This window comes from Gossypium raimondii, chromosome 5, assembly GCF_025698545.1.
Source record: "Gossypium raimondii isolate GPD5lz chromosome 5, ASM2569854v1, whole genome shotgun sequence".
Classification (NCBI taxonomy): domain Eukaryota; kingdom Viridiplantae; phylum Streptophyta; class Magnoliopsida; order Malvales; family Malvaceae; genus Gossypium; species Gossypium raimondii.
In genome coordinates, this window is record NC_068569.1 from 9,084,040 (window position 1) to 9,107,865 (window position 23,826).

The 23,826-nt window shown below is 35.2% G+C and overlaps 3 protein-coding genes and 1 long non-coding RNA gene across 5 annotated transcripts; 1 reads left to right on the top strand and 3 right to left on the bottom strand.

The window, feature by feature from the left end:
* The first annotated feature begins 2,103 nt into the window (after positions 1–2,103).
* Positions 2,104–3,427, top strand: LOC105767672 (uncharacterized). 2 transcript variants are annotated; one of them, XM_052630763.1, is made up of 2 exons: positions 2,104–2,532; positions 3,091–3,427. In XM_052630763.1, exons 1-2 carry the CDS (start codon positions 2,281–2,283, stop codon positions 3,259–3,261), a joined length of 423 nt encoding a protein of 140 aa, XP_052486723.1. In that variant the 5' UTR covers positions 2,104–2,280; the 3' UTR covers positions 3,262–3,427. The 2 variants fall into 2 exon arrangements, with proteins under 2 accessions (XP_052486723.1, XP_012442698.1); XM_012587244.2 differs by having other exon boundaries at positions 2,142–2,532; positions 3,094–3,427.
* Positions 3,428–3,646: 219 nt separating this feature from the next.
* On the bottom strand, positions 3,647–4,726 carry LOC128041218 (uncharacterized). Its single transcript, XR_008195918.1, has 2 exons — positions 4,510–4,726; positions 3,647–4,303 (listed from the first exon to the last, which is right to left on the bottom strand). It is a non-coding gene; the product is annotated as an uncharacterized LOC128041218 (long non-coding RNA).
* Positions 4,727–15,869: 11,143 nt separating this feature from the next.
* On the bottom strand, positions 15,870–16,915 carry LOC105767670 (uncharacterized). Its single transcript, XM_012587243.2, has 3 exons — positions 16,431–16,915; positions 16,224–16,268; positions 15,870–15,976 (listed from the first exon to the last, which is right to left on the bottom strand). The coding sequence occupies exons 1-3, from the start codon at positions 16,811–16,813 to the stop codon at positions 15,919–15,921; spliced, it is 486 nt and encodes a 161-aa protein (XP_012442697.1). The 5' UTR covers positions 16,814–16,915; the 3' UTR covers positions 15,870–15,918.
* A 411-nt stretch (positions 16,916–17,326) lies between these two features.
* LOC105767667 (protein HIGH CHLOROPHYLL FLUORESCENCE PHENOTYPE 173, chloroplastic) lies at positions 17,327–23,415 on the bottom strand. Its single transcript, XM_012587239.2, has 13 exons — positions 22,666–23,415; positions 22,239–22,451; positions 21,664–21,868; positions 21,457–21,532; positions 21,193–21,328; positions 20,953–21,057; positions 19,493–19,573; positions 18,940–19,029; positions 18,772–18,837; positions 18,146–18,202; positions 17,984–18,061; positions 17,861–17,908; positions 17,327–17,767 (listed from the first exon to the last, which is right to left on the bottom strand). The coding sequence occupies exons 1-13, from the start codon at positions 23,224–23,226 to the stop codon at positions 17,696–17,698; spliced, it is 1,788 nt and encodes a 595-aa protein (XP_012442693.1). The 5' UTR covers positions 23,227–23,415; the 3' UTR covers positions 17,327–17,695.
* Between the last annotated feature and the right edge of the window lie 411 nt (positions 23,416–23,826).

Consider the following 23,826-nt stretch of genomic DNA (forward strand, 5'->3'; position numbering starts at 1 on the left):
AGTTGGTCCAAAAAGTAGGGGTTTAGGAAAAAATATAAGTTTAAAAAATGAGTTTGGGTAAAAAAGACTCGTTTAGAAAATGAGTCGAGTTTCATGTAAGACTTTTTTTCGAGTCCGGCCTGTTTTGGCCCAAATATGCAAAAAAATAATTGCTATTTTTTATACTATTTTCTTGTTGTTTACTACTGTTTTGTTGCTATTTTCTTCTTGTTTTTTTTATTATTTTCTATCATTTACTATTATATTACTACTATTTTGTTGTTATTGTTTGGATATTGTATAAATCTTGTTTTATTGTTAATTTTGTTACTATTTTAGAGGCATTTGTTTGTTAAGTTATACCTATCTTAATATTATTTAAGTATACATATATGTTTTAAATTTATTTTCAATTTGTTCGGAAACATTTATTTTAATATTTTTAGTAGTTTTGATGTATATATATTTTTTAAAATAATATAAAAATATTATTACGGGTGGGCCAGACCGGGCCTAAATTTTAGCATTTTTATCTGTCTTGGACTTGGATAAAATTTTAGGCCTATTTTTCGAGTCAGGCCGAGCCTAGCAAATGACCCTAATATTTTGGTTGAGCCCGGCCCGGCCCATGGATATCTCTACTAGAAAGTATCGGTTTACCAAACCTAAGGTTAGTAAAAGATCAAATTTCACTTATCACCAAACAGTTATGATTTGTTATTCGGTTACTTTTCTTTAGCGGTGAATAAAACCTGATTCAATTTGAAAAATTCGATAAAAACTTCAAATTTCAAATTAAATAGTTCGAGTTATTCGAGTTATTTGAATCAACTCGAATAAAAAAAATCAAATTTTTTGCTTTAACTCAAATATGAATTACATAATTCAAGTTATCTAAAAATTCAAATAAGAAAAGACAAAATTATGTTGTTTTGATAAATGTTTATTTTTCTAAAATTAAAAGTCAAAACTATCAAGTTAAAAGGTAAAATTACGTTGTTTTGATAAATTTTTACCCATCAACCGTACTTATTTAGTTAAATAATCTTTTACTTCGTCTATTAGTTAAATAATCAATCCATGTGAACATAACATTGAGTATAAATAATAAGATTCGTTAACTCGATTCGAAAAAAATTCAAATCGAATTCGGTTGCTAAAATAGTATTCGTCAACTTGACTAACTCGAAATTTTTTTACTCAAATTGAATCAACTCAATCGTATACTCACATTTACTTTTCTTTACAGGTTGCTCATGCCATGTAGTTAAAACCCAACAAAACCAATGGTTTTGGAATTTATGGGCTCATTTGTTTCTTTTGGGCTTACTGAACTCTCTTTTGTTTTATTTTAAAGCCCAAATCAACGTTTCTTTATCCAACCTTGTTGGGATTTTCATTTGTAGAAAATTATCAGTTTGAATGATAATTGTTGGTGTTATCTAATGGGTCGGGCGGCCCGGCCCGACTTGACGGCCTGCCCGAAATATGGGAGGGTTTGGGTAAAAATATAGGCCCGAAATATGGGCTTGGGCAAAAAAATGAGGCCCGTTTAGAAAATGAGACGGGTCTCGGGCACCGCTTTTATGGCCTAGGTCTGGCCCGGCCCGAATAATATATATTTTTTGTTTTAAAATATTTTTAAAATACTTTTTTAAATTTTTTTATTTTAAAAATAAATTTTTAGTGTTTTATTAAAAAAATGGGCCGAGCTCGGGTTTAGGAATTTTTTTCCTGGGTCGGGCCTAGACAAAATCGCAAGCCCATATTTCGGGTCAGGCCGGGCCCGGGCCTAGGATGCGGGCCAAAAATTTTTTTGGACACGGCCTGGCCCATGAGCACCTCTACTATGAAGTCCAAAGAGATATAAAGAGTCATAGACACGTAAATATATAATGCTCTGAATAACGACACTAAAAACTAATGGTGGAGGAGCTAAGCTACTTGCTCCGGTCTTCCCAAGACCACGCCTTCATTTTGATTCTTCACTCTTTATTAGGAACACAACTCAACAAACAAATCATTATCAAAACCAAACCAAACCAAATGAAGCCAAACAACATATTAGATGGTTTATAGATAGAGTTCCATAGCCATAGACCCTTTGCTACCACTAGAACCTCATTCACCCACTTACCTCCAAAAACTAGTGATGTTGCCAACAAGGTGGGGCAAGGGAGGTTTGTATTCTCCGCACCATGCAATCAGGATCAATCTAAACCCAAGGTTAGGCAACAACTAGAAACCATAAGTTAACACACTGTACTATTCAAAAAAAAAAATTCATTCAAGGAGAGGGTGATGATGATGAAGGGGGCGGCATTGGCGGCTGATATAAAGAGGAACCTTGGGGTGATTAAGGAAAGGGTGTTGGAGAAACTGGCTGCTGCTGCAGTCCCTGCCGATGCTTTGGAGAATGCTAGGCATTTCTTGGAGAGTGTGGTGAGGGATGTTACGGTTGCTGCTCAGGGTCTTACCAAGGATGCTTTGCACCGTATCAAGACTCATCTTGTTGATATTCTTCCTTCACTTTCCCCTGCCATTACTAGAAAGGTAGGTTACTTTCTCTTCCTCTCTACACTCTTCTTGATTACTGTTAGGACTAGGGTGTTCAAAGGGTGAGACTTGAGTTACATATAATAAGCTTTAGCTTCACATGTATGATTAATCTTGTTCAGCGGAAGGGACTTTCTCATTTATTAGTAGCCAGCTTTTATCTACTTGTTAGTAAAAAAGTGTTGAAATTAAATAAGGACCAACAAAAAAAGAAGATAAAAATCAGATTCTTTTGAACATCCTGCATACAGAAAATTATTACATAGCTTGAGACCAGAAATGCACTTTAGCTATTTTTATCCTAGTAAAGTGCAGTGTTGCTTCCTCAAGCAATATAAACTCTTAAACTGCGTAACCAATAATCGAACTGCCTACTCTACTGGACCTGTTTTAGCACATGAACTTTGAGCCTGTAAGTTATGTTGTCAGTCCTTTATGATACATGTATGATTAGTTCTTCTTTACTCTTTCTTCTCCTTTATGATGGCTTGGAACTACAAGACTGGTAATTTTTTAGCCTTAACTTATAATTGGCATCATCATTGGTGATTTAAGCAGCTGGTGGATGATGCCGAGAAGGAAGCTAACGAAGAACACGAAAGCGAAGGGGAACAACAAGAAGGAGAAGAGGCAAGGCAAGATGAGCATCAACTTAGCGGGAAGTCCACGTTTGTGTCACCGGCGTCTTCTCTGTTTGCTTTAATCAAACCATTATCCAGGCTTTGAAGATTATATAGGAAAGTCTAACATACTCGTTTTGTCTACATTTTGCTTCCAAGAAATAAAGTTTAGAGAGCATACACAGTCGAATCTCTAACTGAATAATGGAAAATCAATCCATGTAAAGAAGATAAAGTTATGTGAGAAGCAAGCATTTTTTATAGTTTCTTTACTGCCGTCTTGGATGTTCTTTCTTTTGCTTTGCATCTTAGGTAATGATGGTCAAATTCATAAAACGTAACCTAACCCATGGATTTATAGGAAATCTGATGATGATATGAGATATCATGTTCAGGCAAGTAGAGTTCATATCAACTAAAGCAAGATTCCCTTACAACTGGCTAAGGCTTTTCTTCTTGCATTTGAATTTTCAGTCTTTACAGAACTAGTGAGCACTTATTGTGGCGCTAACTGAAGGTACAAGGCATGTTGCATCTCAGTTTTTTAAGGTTTTATTCAGTCCACCGTATATGTGGGTGTACAAAAACAATATTTGCAACTAAACTTAGGGAAGATGATGAAACTCAATGATTGCCTACATTGATTAAAATAATTCATTGAACAATGTGCGTCAAAAATATCAATTTGTATAAAAAAAATTTCTGAAGTAATTATCATCTCCCTTTATACAAGCATAAATATCTATTTAGATATTTACATTGCTTAACAATAAACATCTTCAAATAATCACAACTCTTTATTGTAATACCCAATTTTTGACCCGGGCCCAACTAAGCCTAAAGCCCAAACCCATTACAAGCCCAAGTCATTAACCCAAATACCTGACCCACTAGCCTAAAATAAAAAAAATGAACAGCAGAAACATTTGGCAATAAGCAGCAGATCGGCATCACCCTCGCCCCCACGTTGCAGCAACCGTCTTCACGCATGATCGCATAGCAACTGCCCACGTTCTCCAACGCCCACAGCGGCAACAAGCCATGAACCACGAATAAAAATAATGGCAGAGAGGACGACAAAGGGGGGGGAGAGTTTTTTTCGATAGTTTCTTTCTCCGTTGTTTCGGCTATATAAAGCCAAATCAAATCTGTAAAAGGGTTACACAGACATATATTGAAAAATACTGAAATACGAAAGAAAAGAATCAGGAAAAAAACAAATTTTTGAAGGTGATTTGTTCTTTCCAAGTTTTTTTTACTGTTTCTTTTTTTTGTCTCATCTTTTTCTTTTGTATTTTACTTCGTTTTTTTGAGAAAGAAAACGAAAAGTAAAAGAAAGGGAGGAGATTCTTACCAGCAGAGGCGCGCCATCGGTATCGTTTGCTTCATTTGTCCAAATCAAAGTTAAAAGGGAGGGGGTTTTGGCGTGAGGAGTTGGGAAGAAGATGAAACAATTTTTGAAGCTGCTGCAGAATAGCTTTAAATTTGAGATTGAAATGGGTTTTAAGCACTTATGGGTTATTTATGCTTTTAATCCTCTCATGTTTTCATTATTTCAAAACCACTGTTTTTGCTATTTTCAAATTTTTCCCTAAAACATTAAATTTGTTTGATTTTAATCCAGTGCTGCACAGCACTTTGGGAGAAGAGGGATTAATTTCCCTTTTGACCCTTCATGTTGCCGGCATTTTGCAAATTCATCCTCTATTTTAATTTGATTTGGTGTTGTTAATTTTGTTTTGATTCTAATTTAGTCCATTGTATTTGCTTTTACAAATTAGATTAAATATTAGTTTGTTAATACTATTATTGTTATTAAGTTGCTGTTATCTTTGTTATTATATTATATATTACTATTATTATTATATTACTTATTATTATTATTATTATTATAATAATATATATTTATGCGCATATGTATCTTATTTTATATATATATATTTTATTTTATTTTATTTTATTAATATATATACATTTTTTATTTTTTATTATTATATTTATGCATATATACGCATATGTTTGTTTTATTATAATATATATGTATATATTTTAAATGTTTTTAAATGAATACACATACATATTCTATTATTATTTTATTTTCTTAGTTTTTACATACATACGTACATACATTATTATTTGATAATATTTATACATTTTTCATATTTTTATAATCCTATATATATATTTCTTTCATAATGTGCATGTTTATACATTATTCAAATTATTATAAATATTTTTTGCATGTTTTATGTATATATTTTCATTTTTTTATAATTTACTAATATATTATATTTTTACTCTTTTTTTTTTGTAAATGTATGAATATACTTGATATGTATTTTATTATTGTTTTATTTTCATGACTTTTGTATTCATATATATGTATGCACTAACATTTTATAAAACTTATGCATTTATTATTATTATTATTATTTTTATTTCATGGTCATATACATACTTGCAAAATTTACTTTTATACCATTTATATATATATATATATATCATATACATGTATAATTTAAATTAAAATATTCGTTTCATGTTTCATTGACATTTTTAACACATTTTTTAACTACATTTTGATTTTGTCAAAATATTAAATTATTTTTTATGATTCAAAGATTTTCAAAATAAAAACGATATTCAAAGTTAGGGATTTTCGAGGAAAATTGAGCCCTAACGTATTGGGTTCCGATTTTCTTTGTTAATTCCAAATAACCGAGAATATTCATTATTTAAAATGTATAAACAAAAATCATTTTCGGGAATTCAATATGTTATGTCCTAACGCATTGGGCATGACATATTGCTTTCTCGAAATGAAGATTTTCTTTGAAAATTTAATTAAAAAGCGATATTCAAAATTCGGGGATTTTGAGAAATTGTACCCTAACGTATTGGGTCTCAATTTCTTCGCATGACTTGAATAATTGATTATCCTTTTCAGATTTCAACATTTGAGTTTAACAAAATCTTTTTAATTTTCGACACTAAGACATTAAATAATCAATTTGGTACCGATTTTTGGGCGTTACGAGGGTGCTAATCCTTCCTCGTGCGTAACTGACTCCGGAACTCGTTTTCTCAAATTTCTTAGACCAAATTGTTTTAAAGGTGAGCCGGTCACACCTAAATCACGGATCGGTGGCGACTCCAGTTTTTGTTTTTAAAGTCGACAACAAATTTTTTGTTTTCAAAAAAATGGTTTCGACAGCTTGGCGACTCCACTGGGGACCTTCGAGAGTCGAGCCATAAATTGATTATTTAGTGTCTTTTTGTCGAAAATTAAAGTTTTTTTAAAAAAATCATAATTTTCCTTTGCATGCATTGATTTTCATTGTTTGCTTGTTTGGCTTAAGTCTGTTATCTTATTTGCATTTTGCATCTCATAACGTCGGTCATTTTTACCCCTTTAGGTGGGAGTGAGAAGCTACTCCTTCGTGAGGTTTTCACCTCCATGCAGGATAGTGGATCACTTTCGGGATACATCTGTACTTATGTCTTCGTGAGATTTTCATCTCCGTGTAGCCATAGGGAAATGTATCCCCCTGAACTGAACTCGGTCTGTATGAGCCTATAATGGGTGAAGATCGAGGAATTTGCTGGTTCGGGTACCCTTGCTCTAGAAGCCAAACCTCATATAGTGAACTTTAGGAACTTACCCTAAGTAGAATTATACCAAACCCTAGTAGTTACCCAATTAGGTATTTCATTATTTTCTGTTTGTTTTTATACTTGATACTGACTTGTTGTGTTTTGTTTTGACTGCATGACATTTTGATTGCATTGCATTTGCATCTTAGAAAAGAGATGTTGATTCAAGTTCGATTACTAACTTAGAAAGCTTGTCATGGAATACGGATTTTTTGATAAAATGGAAGATAATACAGTTGCCCGAATATATCCCGAGAAACGCGAGAATGGCGATGGAAGAGTTCATGACTTTACTTCGTGGCTCGAGGTTCAAGCTGATTATTCGAGAGCTATCGACATTCCAACTTCCTTAAAGAAGTTGATAAGCCTTACGAGGATGGGTAGACGATGGATTGCAACTAAGGTTAAGCAAAAAGGAGTTAGTAGTGTTGTTCATTAAAAATTTACGATATTTATCTTAAAACATACAGATGAAGTAAGAGGTCGATGTTTCTTGGAGTATGAGGGCGAGGCCGTATATGCATCCGTTTTTATGTAAAGAAGTTTGTCTTCTAGTGAAGTTTTTTAAATGGAATTGAATCAGAATCAACGTCTCTTTATACATTCATTTCATGCATTCGCATTACATGACATCATATGCATTAAAATCCATTGAAAATGCCTAATTGAGTAAAATTATTTCAGTTAATTTGGAAAACCAACACCCTCACGGCACCCAAGCAAAGACTAGAGAAATGGACCAAAGGTTGGAGAAATTAGAGCAAATGCAAGTGAGGATGCAGGAGCAATTGACCAAATTTCAGCAAGATATTAGAGATCAGTTGTTAGAATTCCAAAGAAATATAATGTGCCAGTTAACCCAGTTATTGGCTAAAGGTTTAGAAAGAGGGAAGACCCCAGTGGTCCACTTTGGGGATTATAATGAGGACCCTACATATCCTTCAGGCTTCACTCCAACAAATACCCAAGCACAACCAAATGCATATCCACAAAGGGTAATTGTTAACATCCAACCCCAATATCGCATCAAAGACCAAAGACGGTGAATTTCGGACCGCTCAGTTCACTCGATGGGCAATTTAACTAATCATGTTGTCATTGATGATCAAGCAGAAACAGAACAGGCGAGGGTGGAGTTCCTAAAATAGTTTGAAGATCGTTACAAACGGAAGGGGCGAGAGTGGAACTCTCAAATCAATACTACAAAGGCCCCAAGGAAGAAGGGGAATAATGGGGATAATGTAGGCAGATATAACAAGGGTCACTCAAAACCAGTCACTGTGGGCCGGCCAAAGATAAAAATCACCAGCCGTCAGATCCCTTTAAAGCGAGAATCTTACACGAAGATAAATACGGAAGGACCTCAGTTCACGCCTATACCGATGTCATATAGCGAGCTATACCAAAGTTTATTTAATACACATGTGGTGTCTCCCTTCTATTTGAAACCAATGTTGCCCCCATTTCCTAAATGGTCTAATACGAATGCTCAGTGTGAATACCATGCAGGAATTACGGGGCATTCGATAAAAAATTGCACCGCTTTCAAGAAATTGGTTGAAAGGCTCATCAACATAGGCGTTGTCAGATTTGAGGATTCATCCAGTGCAAAAAATCCGCTACCCAATCATGACTGATAATGGGGTGAATATGATGTATGATGAAGTGTTGAGAGGTGTTCACATCAATGCCATATATGAAGACACAATTGAAAATGGTCCTTTTTAGATATCTATCCTTATGAACTTGGGAGTGTCCTAAATAATCGGATTGTAGAAGAAATCTCTATAGTTTTTAGAACTTATTTAGAGTAATGTTCGGAACACACTTGTTGCTTTTAGCTTAGAGGCAATAAGAATTCCTTTGTGAAATAGGCTCATGTCTGGACGTCGTTATTTTAATGAAATGCATCCTTGTGATCATTTTTGAACCAATATTGATTCGTTCTGTTTGAATAGTTATTCTTTCATTCTTTTGGATTTTCTTCCACATCATTCATTCATTCATAATCATATTGTATAGATAGTTCTTCATAAATTTATACATTCTTTTGTATATTCTTTGATATTTATTATGGGCCCCCAGATATCAATGACATGAATGACACTGCTACAGATTTAGAATTTCTTTTTGAGCAAGACATGTGTTTAGAGAGATCTCATGACTTTGAAGATGACATAGATCGTAGCCTATTTCCAGACTTGTTGAGGATGGTAGAGCAAGAAGAGAACAAATTTTACCTCCTGAAGAGACAATGGAGATTGTGACTTTAAGAGAACATGCATAACCGGAGAAACGAAGCAAGACCTTGTTAAGTTACTTCAAGAGTTCAAAGATGTCTTCGTATGGTTATACCAGGATATGCCTAGGTTAAGCACTGATATTGTAATCTGAGCAATAGCACGTTAAAAATCTGCAGTATGTTCAGGATTCACATCGTGAACGATGCAGTTAGAATTCTTTGTTGGGGCAATACCTTCTTCTCTAGCTTATCCCGTTGAAGTCAAGTTGTCATTTTTCTGTATTTTTGTTGGATTTCATCTTAATTGAAGAGGAAAATCTAAAATTTTCTCGTCATAGTTTTGCCCCAAAAGGTTCTATGAGAGAAACCTGATACCAAAGAAGATCTTTTGCATACAAAATGAAAGTGAAAGATCTTATGGGGAAGACCTTATCTGGAATAATATTGATTCTGATCGAAAGGGATGACCTGGACTTGCCTAATCCTATGAGTACAGATTCAGTTTAAAAAAAACAAAAAAACAAAAAAAACAAAAAAAGAGAAAAAATAGAAAAAAGAAAAAAAGAGAACAAAAAAGAACAAAAAACAAAAAACAAAAAGAAACAAAAAAACCTCTATCGGGGCAATGTCTTTCTTTTTAGCTCATCACGGTTTTTCCATTGAGGTTAAAATTATTTCTCTTCGGGTATTGGCTGAGCTAAAGTAGGATGAAGATCCAATCTTGATAAGATCAGTTGAACTTAATTGAAGGAAATTGACTAAAAGTAATTCGTCACGGTCAGATGTACCAAAAACGGATAATGCGAGCTTATAACAAAAAAGGTTCGTCCTAGAGAATTCCACGAAGGAGACCTGGTATTGAAAAAGATCATTCCTCTACAAAAAAGATTTAGAGAAAAATGAGTGCCAGATTGGGAATGTCCTTATGTTGTAAAGAAGACATTTTTCGGAAGAGCACTGATCTTGAGTGAGATGGATAGTAAAAACTTGTCTAATCCTGTAAACTTAGATTCAATCAAGAAATGCTTCGCTTAAAGAAGGAGAGGACCAAGGTAAAAAATCTGCAAAGGGCACTTTGAGTCGCAAAAAAAAAACAAAAAAAAGGATGGGAAATGAAAAAGTGAAAAAATGAAAAATGGAAAAGTAAAAATGGAGAGGCTAAGGTGAAAACCCGCAAAGGGCACCTTAGACCAAAGGGGATTTGAGTTGAAAACCCAAAAAGGGCGGCTCAAATATTGATCAAAATTGGGCATGAGGTAATCAGAGCAGCTCAAATGTTGATTGGAATGGGGCATGCGGTGATCTTGCTATGCCTGAATCAGCAGGAAAGGGTACGCGACATCTTGGGGCATCGACAGAGTAATGTAGATCTCCTAAACACATGTCAAACTCAAAATGGTCTTCAAGAAGTTTGTACAGAGAAGTTCAAGCTGCGACATCTGGGGCACCTCGTCTCCATACTATTTATTTTGAATTTGTTGTTCTTGAAATACTTCATTCTTTTCCAAGACACGCATTCCCAATCAATTTCTTTGTTATCCTTCTTTACTATTTTTGATAATTTATTCATTTTGAGCTATGCTCAAAACTAACTTTATTCTTATCCATTGTTATGACCTTTTTGCAAGCATGTTGCATTGGAATAATGATTAATGGACTAATAAAACTTTCACAAGGGAAGTTTTGCATATTACTCTAGAAGTTTCTAAACAATATAGGAGCCTGAAACAGGATTGTTGTTTAGAACGCACCAGGTTTGAAGGTGGGAAATCTAATAAGGAAGAGTCTGATTAAGACTATCTCTTTGGATTTTGTTGTCAAAGGCATTGATTAAACAAAATGACAAGATGTCGTGTTGGTGATAAAGCTTCATTGAGCAAATAAGTAATGATCATCAGGCAATAGAAAGAGGTTATCTCGGAGAAGAGAGCCTTCATTTTTGCATGAGTCTTTGGTATGACACCTTGGGAACGGTGTAAGGAAGTAGAACGATTTAGGTCCTGTATCCTTGAATTGTGATAAGGAAGGGTTGAGGAAAAGCCACATATTTTTACCATTGGGTTACGGTGAAAAAATGATGGTACATTTTTACATCCCAGTGGATTAAACTTTGAGGTTTACAGTGGGGGCAACCTGATTGAATGTTTCTTCTGAAAAGCCAGCTGAGCAAGAGGGATTTGTAGAACGTCGGAGACAAAGCCTTAATAAACTTTGAGCGGTGATAACCTAAGAAGGATCATTCTTGAAAAATATAGAATAAAATTCTGCATTCATGCAAATACTATTCACACCTGTCTAGTTAGGAGCATTGGATTCATTTTGATCATGCCATTAGGCATAATCAGGTTCATTATACATGTCATGTTTTACAGAGAACAAATCAGTGAAGGTTTTAGATCTTACCTTCTTGTATAGACAGCGAAGCAGATAAAAAATGGCAGATTTTACCTCCCTGTGGTTACAGTGGAGTACATTGAAGCCCTAATTCTACTTCCCTAGGCAGCAGTGGAATAGATTAAAGATTTCAGATCTTGTCTCCCTAAGCGGTAGTGGGGCAGATCAAAGATGGTGAATTTTACCTCCCTGTGGTTACAGTGGAGTACATTGAAGCCGTAATTCTACTTCCCTAGGCAGCAGTGGAATAGATTAAAGATTTCAGATCTTGTCTCCCTAAGCGGTAGTGGGGCAGATCAAAGATGGTGAATTTTACCTCCCTGTGGTTACAAAGTGAGTACATTGAAGCCGTAATTCTACTTCCCTAGGCAGCAGTGGAATAGATTAAAGATTTCAGATCTTGTCTCCCTAAGCGGTAGTGGGGCAGATCAAAGATGGTGAATTTTACCTCCCTGTGGTTACAGTGGAGTACATTGAAGCCAGTAATTCTATCTCCCTGGTTGGCAGTGGAATAGATTGAAGATTTCAGATCTTATCTCCCTAGGAATTAGCAGAGCAGATCGAAGATGGCAGATTTTACCTCCTCGTGGTTACAGTGGAGTACATTGAAGCCGTAATTCTATCTCCCTGGTTGGCAGTGGAATAGATTGAAGATTTCAGATCTTATCTCCTAGGAATTAGCGGAGCAGATCGAAGATGGCAGATTTTACCTCCTCGTGGTTACAGTGGAGTACATTGAAGCCGTAATTCTATCTCCCTGGTTGGCAGTGGAATAGATTGAAGATTTCAGATCTTATCTCCCTAGGAATTAGCGGAGCAGATCGAAGATGGCAGATTTTACCTCCTCGTGGTTACAGTGGAGTACATTGAAGCCGTAATTCTATCTCCCTGGTTGGCAGTGGAATAGATTGAAAATTTCAAATCGTATCTCCCTAGGAATTAGCGGAGCATATCGAAGATGGCAGACTTTACCTCCCTGTGGTTACAGTGGAGTACATTGAAGCCGTAATTCTATCTCCCTGGTTGGCAGTGGAATAGATTGAAGATTTCAGATCTTATCTCCCTAGGAATTAGTGGAGCAGATCGAAGATGGCAGATTTTACCTCCCTGTGGTTACAGTGGAGTACATTGAAGCCGTAATTCTATCTCCCTGGTTGGCAGTGGAATAGATTAAAGATTTCAGATCTTGTCTCCCTAAGCGGTAGTGGGACAGATCAAAGATGAGAGCAGATCGCATCAAATCTTATCTCTCTGAAATTGCAGTAGAGCAGATCGTACCAGACACATCTTTGAAGTTGCAGCAGAATAAGTTGAAGTTACGAGTCTTATCTCCCTGAAGTTATGGTGGAGCAGATTAGAGATTGCAAATTTTGTTCTTTTGAGAAGCTACAAGGTACAAGTCCCATCTCCTTGATGTTGCAGTGGAGTGGATTGAAGCACCGATTCCTATACCTCTGCAGACGCAGATGGTTGGAATGAGGCTACTTGAAGAGCGCCAAGGTTCAAGATGACCGGCAAAATTGGGCTTTTAGTCTTTGCTCGTTCTGTTACGATAACGAGCAAAGAGGGGCAGCTGTAATACCCAATTTTTGACCCGAGCCCAACTAAGCCTAAAGCCCAAACCCATTACAAGCCCAAGTCATTAACCCAAATACGACCCACTAGCCTAAAATAAAAAAATGAACAATGAAACATTTGGCAATAAGCGGCAGATCAAGATCACCCTTGCCCCCACGTTGCGAAACTGTCTTCACGCATGATCGCATAGCAACTTCCCACGTTCTCCAACGCCCACACCGCAACAAGCCATGAACCACGAATAAAAATAATGGCGAGAGGACGACAAAGGGGGAGAGGTTTTTTTCGATAGTTTCTTTCTCCGTTGTTTCGCTATATAAAGCCAAATCAAATCTGTAAAAGGGTTACACAGACATATATTGAAAAATACTGAAATACGAAAGAAAAGAATCAGGAAAAAAACAAATTTTTGAAGGTGATTTGTTCTTTCCATGTTTTTTTTACTGTTTCTTTTTTTTTGTCTCATCTTTTTCTTTTGTATTTTACTTCGTTTTTTGAGAAAGAAAACGAAAAGTAAAAGAAAGGAGGAGATTCTTACCAGCAGAGGCGCCATCGGTATCGTTTGCTTCATTTGTCCAAATCAAAGTTAAAAGGGAGGGGGTTTTGGCGTGAGGAGTTGGGAAGAAGATGAAACAATTTTTGAAGCTGCTGCAGAATAGCTTTAAATTTGAGATTGAAATGGGTTTTAAGCACTTATGGGTTATTTATGCTTTTAATCCTCTCATGTTTTCATTATTTCAAAACCACTGTTTTTGCTATTTTCAAATTTTTCCCTAAAACATTAAATTTGTTTGATTTTAATCCAGTGCTGCACAGCACTTTGGGAGAAGAGGATTAATTTCCTTTTGACCCTTCATGTTGCCGCATTTTGCAAATTCATCCTCTATTTTAATTTGATTTGGTGTTGTTAATTTTGTTTTGATTCTAATTTAGTCCATTGTATTTGCTTTTACAAATTAGATTAAATATTAGTTTGTTAATACTATTATTGTTATTAAGTTGCTGTTATCTTTGTTATTATATTATATATTACTATTATTATTATATTACTTATTATTATTATTATTATTATAATAATATATATTTATGCGCATATGTATCTTATTTTATATATATATATTTTATTTTATTTTATTTTTATTAATATATATACATTTTTTATTTTTTATTATTATATTTATGCATATATACGCATATGTTTGTTTTATTATAATATATATGTATATATTTTAAATGTTTTTAAATGAATACACATACATATTCTATTATTATTTTATTTTCTTAGTTTTTACATACATACGTACATACATTATTATTTGATAATATTTATACATTTTTCATATTTTATAATCCTATATATATATTTCTTTCATAATGTGCATGTTTATACATTATTCAAATTATTATAAATATTTTTTTGCATGTTTTTATGTATATATTTTCATTTTTTTATAATTTACTAATATATTATATTTTTACTTTTTTTTTTTGTAAATGTATGAATATACTTGATATGTATTTTATTATTGTTTTATTTTCATGACTTTTGTATTCATATATATGTATGCACTAACATTTTATAAAACTTATGCATTTATTATTATTATTATTATTTTTATTTCATGGTCATATACATACTTGCAAAATTTACTTTTATACCATTTATATATATATATATATATATATATATATATATATATATCATATACATGTATAATTTAAATTAAAATATTCGTTTCATGTTGCATTGACATTTTAACACATTTTTAACTACATTTTGATTTTGTCAAAACATTAAATTATTTTTTATGATTCAAAGATTTTCAAAATAAAAACGATATTCAAAGTTAGGGATTTTCGAGGAAAATTGAGCCCTAACGTATTGGGTTCCGATTTTCTTTGTTAATTCCAAATAACCGAGAATATTCATTATTTAAAATGTATAAACAAAAATCATTTTCGGGAATTCAATATGTTATGTCCTAACGCATTGGGCATGACATATTGCTTTCTCGAAATGAAGATTTTCTTTGAAAATTTAATTAAAAAGCGATATTCAAAATTCGGGGATTTTGAGAAATTGTACCCTAACGTATTGGGTCTCAATTTCTTCGCATGACTTGAATAATTGATTATCCTTTTCAGATTTCAACATTTGAGTTTAACAAAATCTTTTTAATTTTCGACACTAAGACATTAAATAATCAATTTGGTACCGATTTTTGGGCGTTACGAGGGTGCTAATCCTTCCTCGTGCGTAACTGACTCCCGAACCCGTTTTCTCAAATTTTGTAGACCAAATTGTTTTAAAGGTGAGCCGGTCACACCTAAATCACGGATCGGTGGCGACTCCAGTTTTTGTTTTTAAAGTCGACAACAAATTTTTTGTTTTCAAAAAAATGGTTTCGACATTTATTAATAACTAAGTGATAGAACTATCGGTAACTAAAAGACATATATCACTTTTGATGCTTCCCTTATAATTTTTAGATCATTTGTAAGTACTAAAATGTTCTGGTCTAACATGTCTTCACCCTCCCACCCCTCCAAAACAGTGTCGGACTGTCTTCGGTTAATACGATTCCAGATTGTTTTCGACTCGTGGGATACAATAATCCAGAGTGAATATTAACCAATTTCAAATCATTTCAGAACACACACAAAACAAGAGTTAATTATTCTCTTGAACAACCATTCTCTTATATTGCCTCTATCACAAGCTATCTAACATGTCTCAGTGCATGAATGTAGGTTCAGTTGCATGTTATAGATTTTACCATTACCCTCTGACCGATGGTTACTAAAGTCAGCAACGGGAATTCACATAAAATCGAATCAAGAACGAATGAATGAAAAATCTTTTTATGTAGCTGTAAAAGAATCATCATATACAATTCAAGGTCCGTCATCCCAATCTCCAATCAAATTACAAATATCGGAACACTCCACCAAGCTGCACATGAAAAGATGAGTCTTCATAAGTAGATTGAAATTATTGGACCAGAACTTGGAGAAAACTAACATCCAAAGCACAATTGAACTATGATCCAATATTCTTTGCCAACGGTTGTTAAGAGTATAGGCAGTTTGCATGCAAAACTATTCTTTCATTCGTATAATTGATATAATTGAATAGTGATGCTGGTAATAGTATTAAGTATATATAGTGAATGCTAATATGAGAAATAAAGAAAAGGTACCAGTAATTCCGACTTCGAAACCCTTCCTTAAAAACCACCAATGGTCTGTACAGAATGAAATAGACAATCAAATTTTCACAAAAGTAATGTGTTAATGCAGAATAGGAGTAGTGTAAGGAACCATAGCAAAGGTTGCATTGCAGCCAGTGGTTCTTTAGGGCCTTGAGCTAGCAAAATGAGATGGATCCTTGGAAAGAATTCAAGTACCTTCTTATATTAAAAGGACCTTCTCCAGGAGAGCCATCACCCCCTCTAATGCAAGTGGTAACACATTTGATAGTGCATGTCTCAGCTTTCCTAGACTTTGGTCGCTGGATTCTAGGCTTTTTGCAATCTTTGGCGGATGAGCACTCTCCTGAAAGTGTTTGGGGTATGTTGGATAGTGTTTCCGAGTCTTGTGGCACCTCAGCTGGCATAGCTGCGGAGACTAAAACAGCAGCAGCCGCAAGGAAGCTACCTGCAAGGTTGCATCTGCGGCTGAATCTGGTGAGGTTGTTACTGCTTTTGCTGGAAACCTTGTTGTTGTTGCTGTTGACACAGTACAAAGAAGTTTTAACACGGAAAGCTGCACCAGGGCCATAAATTAGCATTATGGTTAAATAATTGTTTAGCTCTTTCTTGCTATCAATTCTGTTGCTTCATTTTAGCAGGGTTAAAGAGAACAAGAGCAGTCACATTTCCCTTATCTCTTGAACTATATTTTCATGTTGTTGGTGGTCCTTGCTTGCAGAGTTATCATGTGTCACTTTGTTGATCCACGTGTTCACCTTTGTTTTTGTGGCTGGCCTGTAATCACCACACTAAGATTACAGTCACCGCATAACCCATCCGTGGAAGTATAAGATTTGGGCCAAGTTGCACGCGGGTATGATCCCATAGCAAGCAACATCATCAATCTTCAAGCACGTGGAAATGAAAGAATAATATATATTCCTTGAATTTGATCATTTTCATTGCCAGTTCCCTGTGTCACTTGGCTTATTGAGATCTTGTCATAGAAGGAAAGGATAAAGGATCCAATGCATTACCGTTATAATCCAATTAATATGTTCTTTAAAACATCCCAGCTGAATGAATTCACTGATTATTTTATGCACATCTCATTCCAAAGAACATGTCAACACTGTTCAATTTGATTTATGTAATATTTCATGATGGTTTACATCACAGTGAACCATAAATTGGAATAAAAGACACAACTCATTATTTAGAGCTTTTGCTCCATATACACTATATGTTATCCATCATACATACATGCATACACATTTTCTATATGAGACTACACATGGATTTACAGTAAACAAAAACTATGCGTAACATAGAGGGCAAATATCATCTGAGCAAAAGAGAACATAAAAATTTGTTGCTGACTTCCAAAGAGATCATTATGGGACTTCCATCTTCTTGTTTAAGCAGTTCCGACAGGATGCCGTTTCTCAGAGGTTGATAACATGTTATCCCTTAAATGAATGTCAAGTGTTTTTTTCCAAAACAGACAAGGCCGGAGTTAAATAATTGTTTGCTTTGTCTGGCAAATGGGCAACCTGTAGAAAGGAAAAGTATAGCTGCTTCAGTTCAACTCAGTACGGTTACTAATCAATTAAAAGCTATTATGCAAGGTTTTATTTTGTCCTCACCAGCTCATAAAGTTCCCTCCCTTGCTCAGCAACATATTCATGACAGACCTGCACACAATCAATCAAGTTTCTGTTAGTTCTGCCATTCTTGAAATAAATCTTGTGTTAATCAACGTTACCCACATCAAAGCTCTTATTTCTTGCTGTCGAATCATGCAATGCTTTCACGCATATATCAGCCACATCAGCACAACTAATTCCCTGATCAAAGGAAGAGAGTGGTAAGGCAGAATGGTAACTTTGTAGCCTTTATTACAGTCTACAACAATAGTAGTACATTCTCACCTGAGAAATCCTGTTTCCCTGATCGAATATAAGAGCACGTTGGCCCCCAGGTTCTTCCTGTAAGAATGAAACTTTGATTCAGTACATATTTTGGCCATAAAAAAGCCAAGCTTAGATATGGAAAAAGTTTGAAAACATTTGGTAGGGAAGACTCCTACTTGGCCACTTACCATTGTAACATGCAAGAGTTACTTCACAGATTTTCTTTTGTAAAACTAACATACAACCCTCTAACCGCTATTTGTGAAGGGACTAGAGCACATTAGCTAGTATAAACACCAATCACACACTGATTTGAAATGTTCCAAATTGTGCACATATAGTTGGAAATGCCTCAAGACATATCTTGGAGACTCTGTTTCATTGCAAATTTTTTATGCCCTTATCCTTTTTCTTTTCGAGAATAACACATACACTGAAACAATGAGCTTGAGTAGTATATAAGCATGTTCAATGATTCAAAAGAGTTAATATTATAATCACATTTGTAAAGGGCTAGCCAAGATAACCACCACCTTCACTACCCCCAGAATAAATGGAAACAAAAATAAAGGGAAAAACGCCTTAGGTTTACACCATTACATGTAAATTTCAACAGGTTGCCAAGAATGATATAGCAGCATTACCATTAGTGGACCAGGGCGAATTATTGTGTACCCGAGACCAGATCTTCTCAATGAATCCTCACCAGCCTGAACAATACTCAATCATGACAACATAATACGTAAGAAAAGGATTACAGATAAGGAATTGTTCTCGCATTAATAGAAACAGAAGCATAAGACAAGACTGACCCTCTTGGCTTTCAAAACTTGCTCCCTTCGGTTTGGCTCAACTCCTAATCCCGTGCATGATACTAAAATAAAATCTGTTTCCTGTCCAGTCTGCAGAATATCAGGGTAAATTTATTTAGAATTGGGTAAAATTACTGATTTTCTTCAAAATACAGCATAATTACTAGAGCGTTAACATTATCCTTTATAATATGGTAACCACTTTCATGCATGTGCACACAGGAATGTCCCAGCTTGCACACAACACACAAGTGGAATGAAGCAAACTCAATGGAAAGAGCAAACTCAAGAACACTGATCTTTTGCAGCCCAATCCGTATTTCCTTAACATACATATATTACAGGCAGAGGCTCAAAGCAACAATGCCTTTTTTGCAATTCACTCATCAAAGTTCATGACTACCATATCACATGATTCATACCAGGATAAATGTTACCAAAAAGGTCTAACAGTGCTCATTTCTGATGTTATAGCACAAATGATGGTATAAACTACAAAGTACCACTGAAGGTCCATCTGTTGAGAATGGATGAATATACATAAAACACTTACAGGCAAGGCTTTTATATATTCTAATATAAGCTTGAAACTTCGGGGGTCTTGCTTCATTCCTGCTGATCCTTCAACAGGCCTCTGCAGGAAGAATATAATATTAGAATCTTTAAAAGCAGAATAGTGATTATTTGATGAAGGGGAACAAGAAATTGATAAATCATCAGAAATCACTGTCACAACAGTATGAATGCTGATGTGGTGACAGTGCTGATGTTGCGCTAGAACAAAAAAATGGTCACTAACTTCAATTGTTAATCATCTTTAAGACTTGATTACACCACATCTTGCCCAATTAGGAGATGTTTATGGAATAAATGAAAACAATAGCTAGTTTTTTGTTAGAGTGTGGTAGAGAAATATGGGAAACAAATAAACTCTCATGGTCTCATCAGCAAAAAGAGAGTGATGGCATGAGTCATTAAAAATGTATAACTGCACTGTTCCTAGAGACCATAAAACCTGAGAAGCTATCATTAAAAAAAGTCATATAACTGCTAAAACAATAATAGTTTAAAAATTAGGTAACAAAAACACAGAGTTTCCCCTTGTAGCAGAAAGCAAAATTTCTGCACACAACTGTAACATGCATAAGACATAAGTTTTCAAGAAAAACTTGTTGAGTGTGTTTGTGACCACAAAGTTCCAACATGCAAGCTTATGATATCTTATCTAAATATTAGTGTTCCGTTCACATGGTGATATGCAAGCAGAAATTATCATTCAAGTCCATTAGAAACTGAAGTTCCTACATCAAGGGTTCATAATGTGTGATAAACTCTCACTACACAGTGCTCCACATGTTTCAGACAGTAATGAAAATATCTGTCCCTGGAAAGATAACATTCAGTATTCACCAAATTTAGTCCACACTAGTGTAAAATCATAACATAGGAAAACAAATCCTTTTTCTGATGTATTTTTGATAGATTTGTGTTTATTATATGATTCCGTAAATTTATATTAAGTTCATTTGACACTCCACAATGGATGGCCATATAGATTTTCAAGAAGTAACAAACAACAGTGAGACTATACAGATGATTAAGATGCCATGATTTCTCCTTGGTTCAGAAATCATTTACAACATTCAACATGATACCAAGCCAGCACTCACAAGACCATAGGCATCTATTACTATTAGCTAATAACTTTTACTGTTTTAACCCTCATATTCAGCCACAAATAGGAAAAAAAAAAAAAGACTCCACATGCCATGACCTAAATTAACAACATTTCCTTAGGCAGATTGTGGAATTCCATATGACAAGTACGAACTGGCAACCCACTTGATAATAGTAAAAAAAGTCGATCTTGAAAATCTGATGATCCAAAAACACAACCGTATACCAAATTACCATTCAAATAGTTATACTTTGAGAATAAATGCAGGTAAGGGTCCGTTATACTTTTACAGGTTATAACTAGGTGAAATAGTGCAATTTTCGAAACACACAAACCTGTCTTCGTGGCTCAAAACGTATAGTTAATGTATGTACAAGGAATGGATCTAATGGTGGATCATCTGGTTTCACAGGACGGAAGGATGAAAATGGTACTCTGACCTGTCAATCACAGTAAAAAGGAAAATATGTCATCCAATTGATACCGCTCACCACAATGTTAAGAAAAAGAAGATCCGATGCATAGAATGGTTATAACGGAGAGCCCATAGGTTTCTCAGGATGAGAGATCATTACCCTACAAAATCCTATTTTTGTGTTTATTCTGGCAAAATATAATTTGCTTTGAGTTGTATCTGCTGAAGGACCAGCTTCAAGAATTACAACATATGATCTTCCATTACCACCAACAGATAGAACAAGACCTTCATACCTGAACACCGAATTCACTTGAGTGAGGTGCACTTAAAGGTAGAGTCAATGTATCTGTTAATAACAAATCAAATAACAGCCAGCTTCTGCTAAGAAAGAAGGTATGTAGATAATAGAACTATCATATACCTGTCAAGTGTGGAACCTAAAGGAAGTGAAAGCTTTTTCGACAGTTCAACATACCCACCTCTGGTGAAAACATAGCCTTCATTTGAGCATCAAAAACAGAGTTAAAGATAGAATAACCTATATTTATCACAGGTAATAACCACACAAGAAGGGTGTAAATCTTCATTGCTTCAAGCTAGGCAAAATGAGATTGTAACTGCAACTGACCTGAGAAAACAGCTTGTCCTGTCTCAGTGTACTCAAATTTAGCATCCATTCCACCATCATACTTTGAAGCAATCACATCCTGGAAATAAGTACCTTGACGTACTTCCCATCCATGTAATGAATCTTCAGATTTGAACTTAGTTATCAAAAGCTTGCTTTTGCTGCTTTTCCCTGCCCGGAGTTGTGCCAGTTTATTGTTGTAGTCCTGCAGAGAACGTTAGATATCAGTTCACCAAAGCTATTTTTGGGAAGAAACATAGATTGACTATGAATCAATCCACCACAACTGAAAATTTTATCAGAATCCTAGCTGAACAAGGTAACCTAGCCGTATAGACAGATAATGTTAAAACGAGTTCACTCGAGAAATACCCAAGTGTAGGACCAGCAGAGGAATTAAATTTATCGGGGGGAAAAGGGGTCATCTACTGCCTCTAGAGTAGTGATGATTTGTTTTGAGCATTATGAGGCATGGAACACCAGAAAAAAAGAAAAGAAAAAGCTAGCCTTGGAAGAATCCATTGCACTCAAATGTGCATATAATATTAAAGATGGAGTAGAAAAGAGGGACAAACCTGAAGTGCTTTGGTAAGGTTTGAAACACCTTGATGGTCAACTCTATAAAGATCCCCAGTAATAGTGGACCGAGCAGTGGCACAGTAGATAATCTTGTTGCAACCTTCTACTGCAGCTTGAAGGGAGGAAGGGTCACCCACATCCCCTATTACTATCTCAACTGACCTGGGGAGCATGTCCAACACCTCTTGGTCTGCCTTCCTCACCAAAGCCTTCAATCACGGAATTAAAGGGAAGCATTAATCAAAATAAAAGTTACAAAATTAAAGAATCCCCAATCTATAATCTATCACATAGTTTATTTTTACCCCTTTTAGGCATTGAAAATGCGTGGAAAACTAATATTTGAAGTACAAACAAATGTAAAAATAGCGTTTTATAAGAGGAATAGAAGAAAAGAGAAGAAAGTGGTAAAAGCAAAGCAACCTTGACAGTGTAGCCTCTGAGCATGAGCTTACGAACAACAATGCGACCAATGCGGCTGGTGGCACCAACAACAAGGACAGTGGTGTTTTGAGCACCAGGAATGGCAAACTCACACATGGGTCCTTCTCTAATAAGCAAAGCATCCAAAGCTTCCATGTCATCTGCACGAGTAGTCCTTGAAATCTGCCCCAACCCAGAAAACTTCCTCCAAACATCGTCGAATATTTGCCTGGATTTACGTCCCAACCCCACTGGATTCACGTCGTCCAAACTCAATGAAACTTGCTGCTGCTGCTGTTGTTGTTGTGGCTGCGGCTGTTCCTCTTCTGACATGGATTCAGTTGTTGTTGTAGTAACGGGAGTTGGAGAAGAAGGTTTTTTAGCTTTGGGTTTTCTCTTCTTGTTGCCTTTGCCAGTGTCGGGAGAGGCAGCAGCGCGAGGGATAAAAAAGGTAGTACTCTGACAAGGAGAGGATTGCCATTTCATCCAGTTGGGGTAGCTGTTAAGACTGTTCCTTAAACTGGTTGAAGGGCTTAATGCTGTTGCAGTTGCAGCGCTCATTGCTGCTTTTTTTTTCCTCAAATCAATCCACTGGAAGGTTAAAGAACAGGAAAAAAAGCCCTGAAAACAGAAATTACATACATATATATATGTGTGTATTATTGCGAAGTGGATAATTATGAAAAGATGACATTTCTTTTTCTGGAAAAGAAATTAAGAAGAAAGGTAGGGTGGTGGAGGGCTGAGAGATCAAAATCAAAGGAAGAAGCCAAACAAAGGCAAATGAAAACCACAGAAAGGGTTTCGGGAACAATTAGTACGTAATGTTTGAGCCAATAAGCGCGCCACGTTGAGTCACTTGTTTCCTTTCATTCCTTGGACACGACATGAACCGGATCAAATTACGGAAAGCATTCAGATTTAAATATTTTTTTTTAAAATTGTTGGTAATTAAATTCAAATAATTTTATTTTATACCGATAATAAATAAAATTGAGTTGCAATCCCTAAATGCTGCAATTGAAAATGACAACCTAAGGCAGATCACATATGATCAAAATTATTTTGGTTATTACAATTTCACCTCATTTCAGATCCTGACACTATTGAACAAATTCTGATTGTTCATATTTCTCCGTCAAATTGAGTGATGGAATTGAA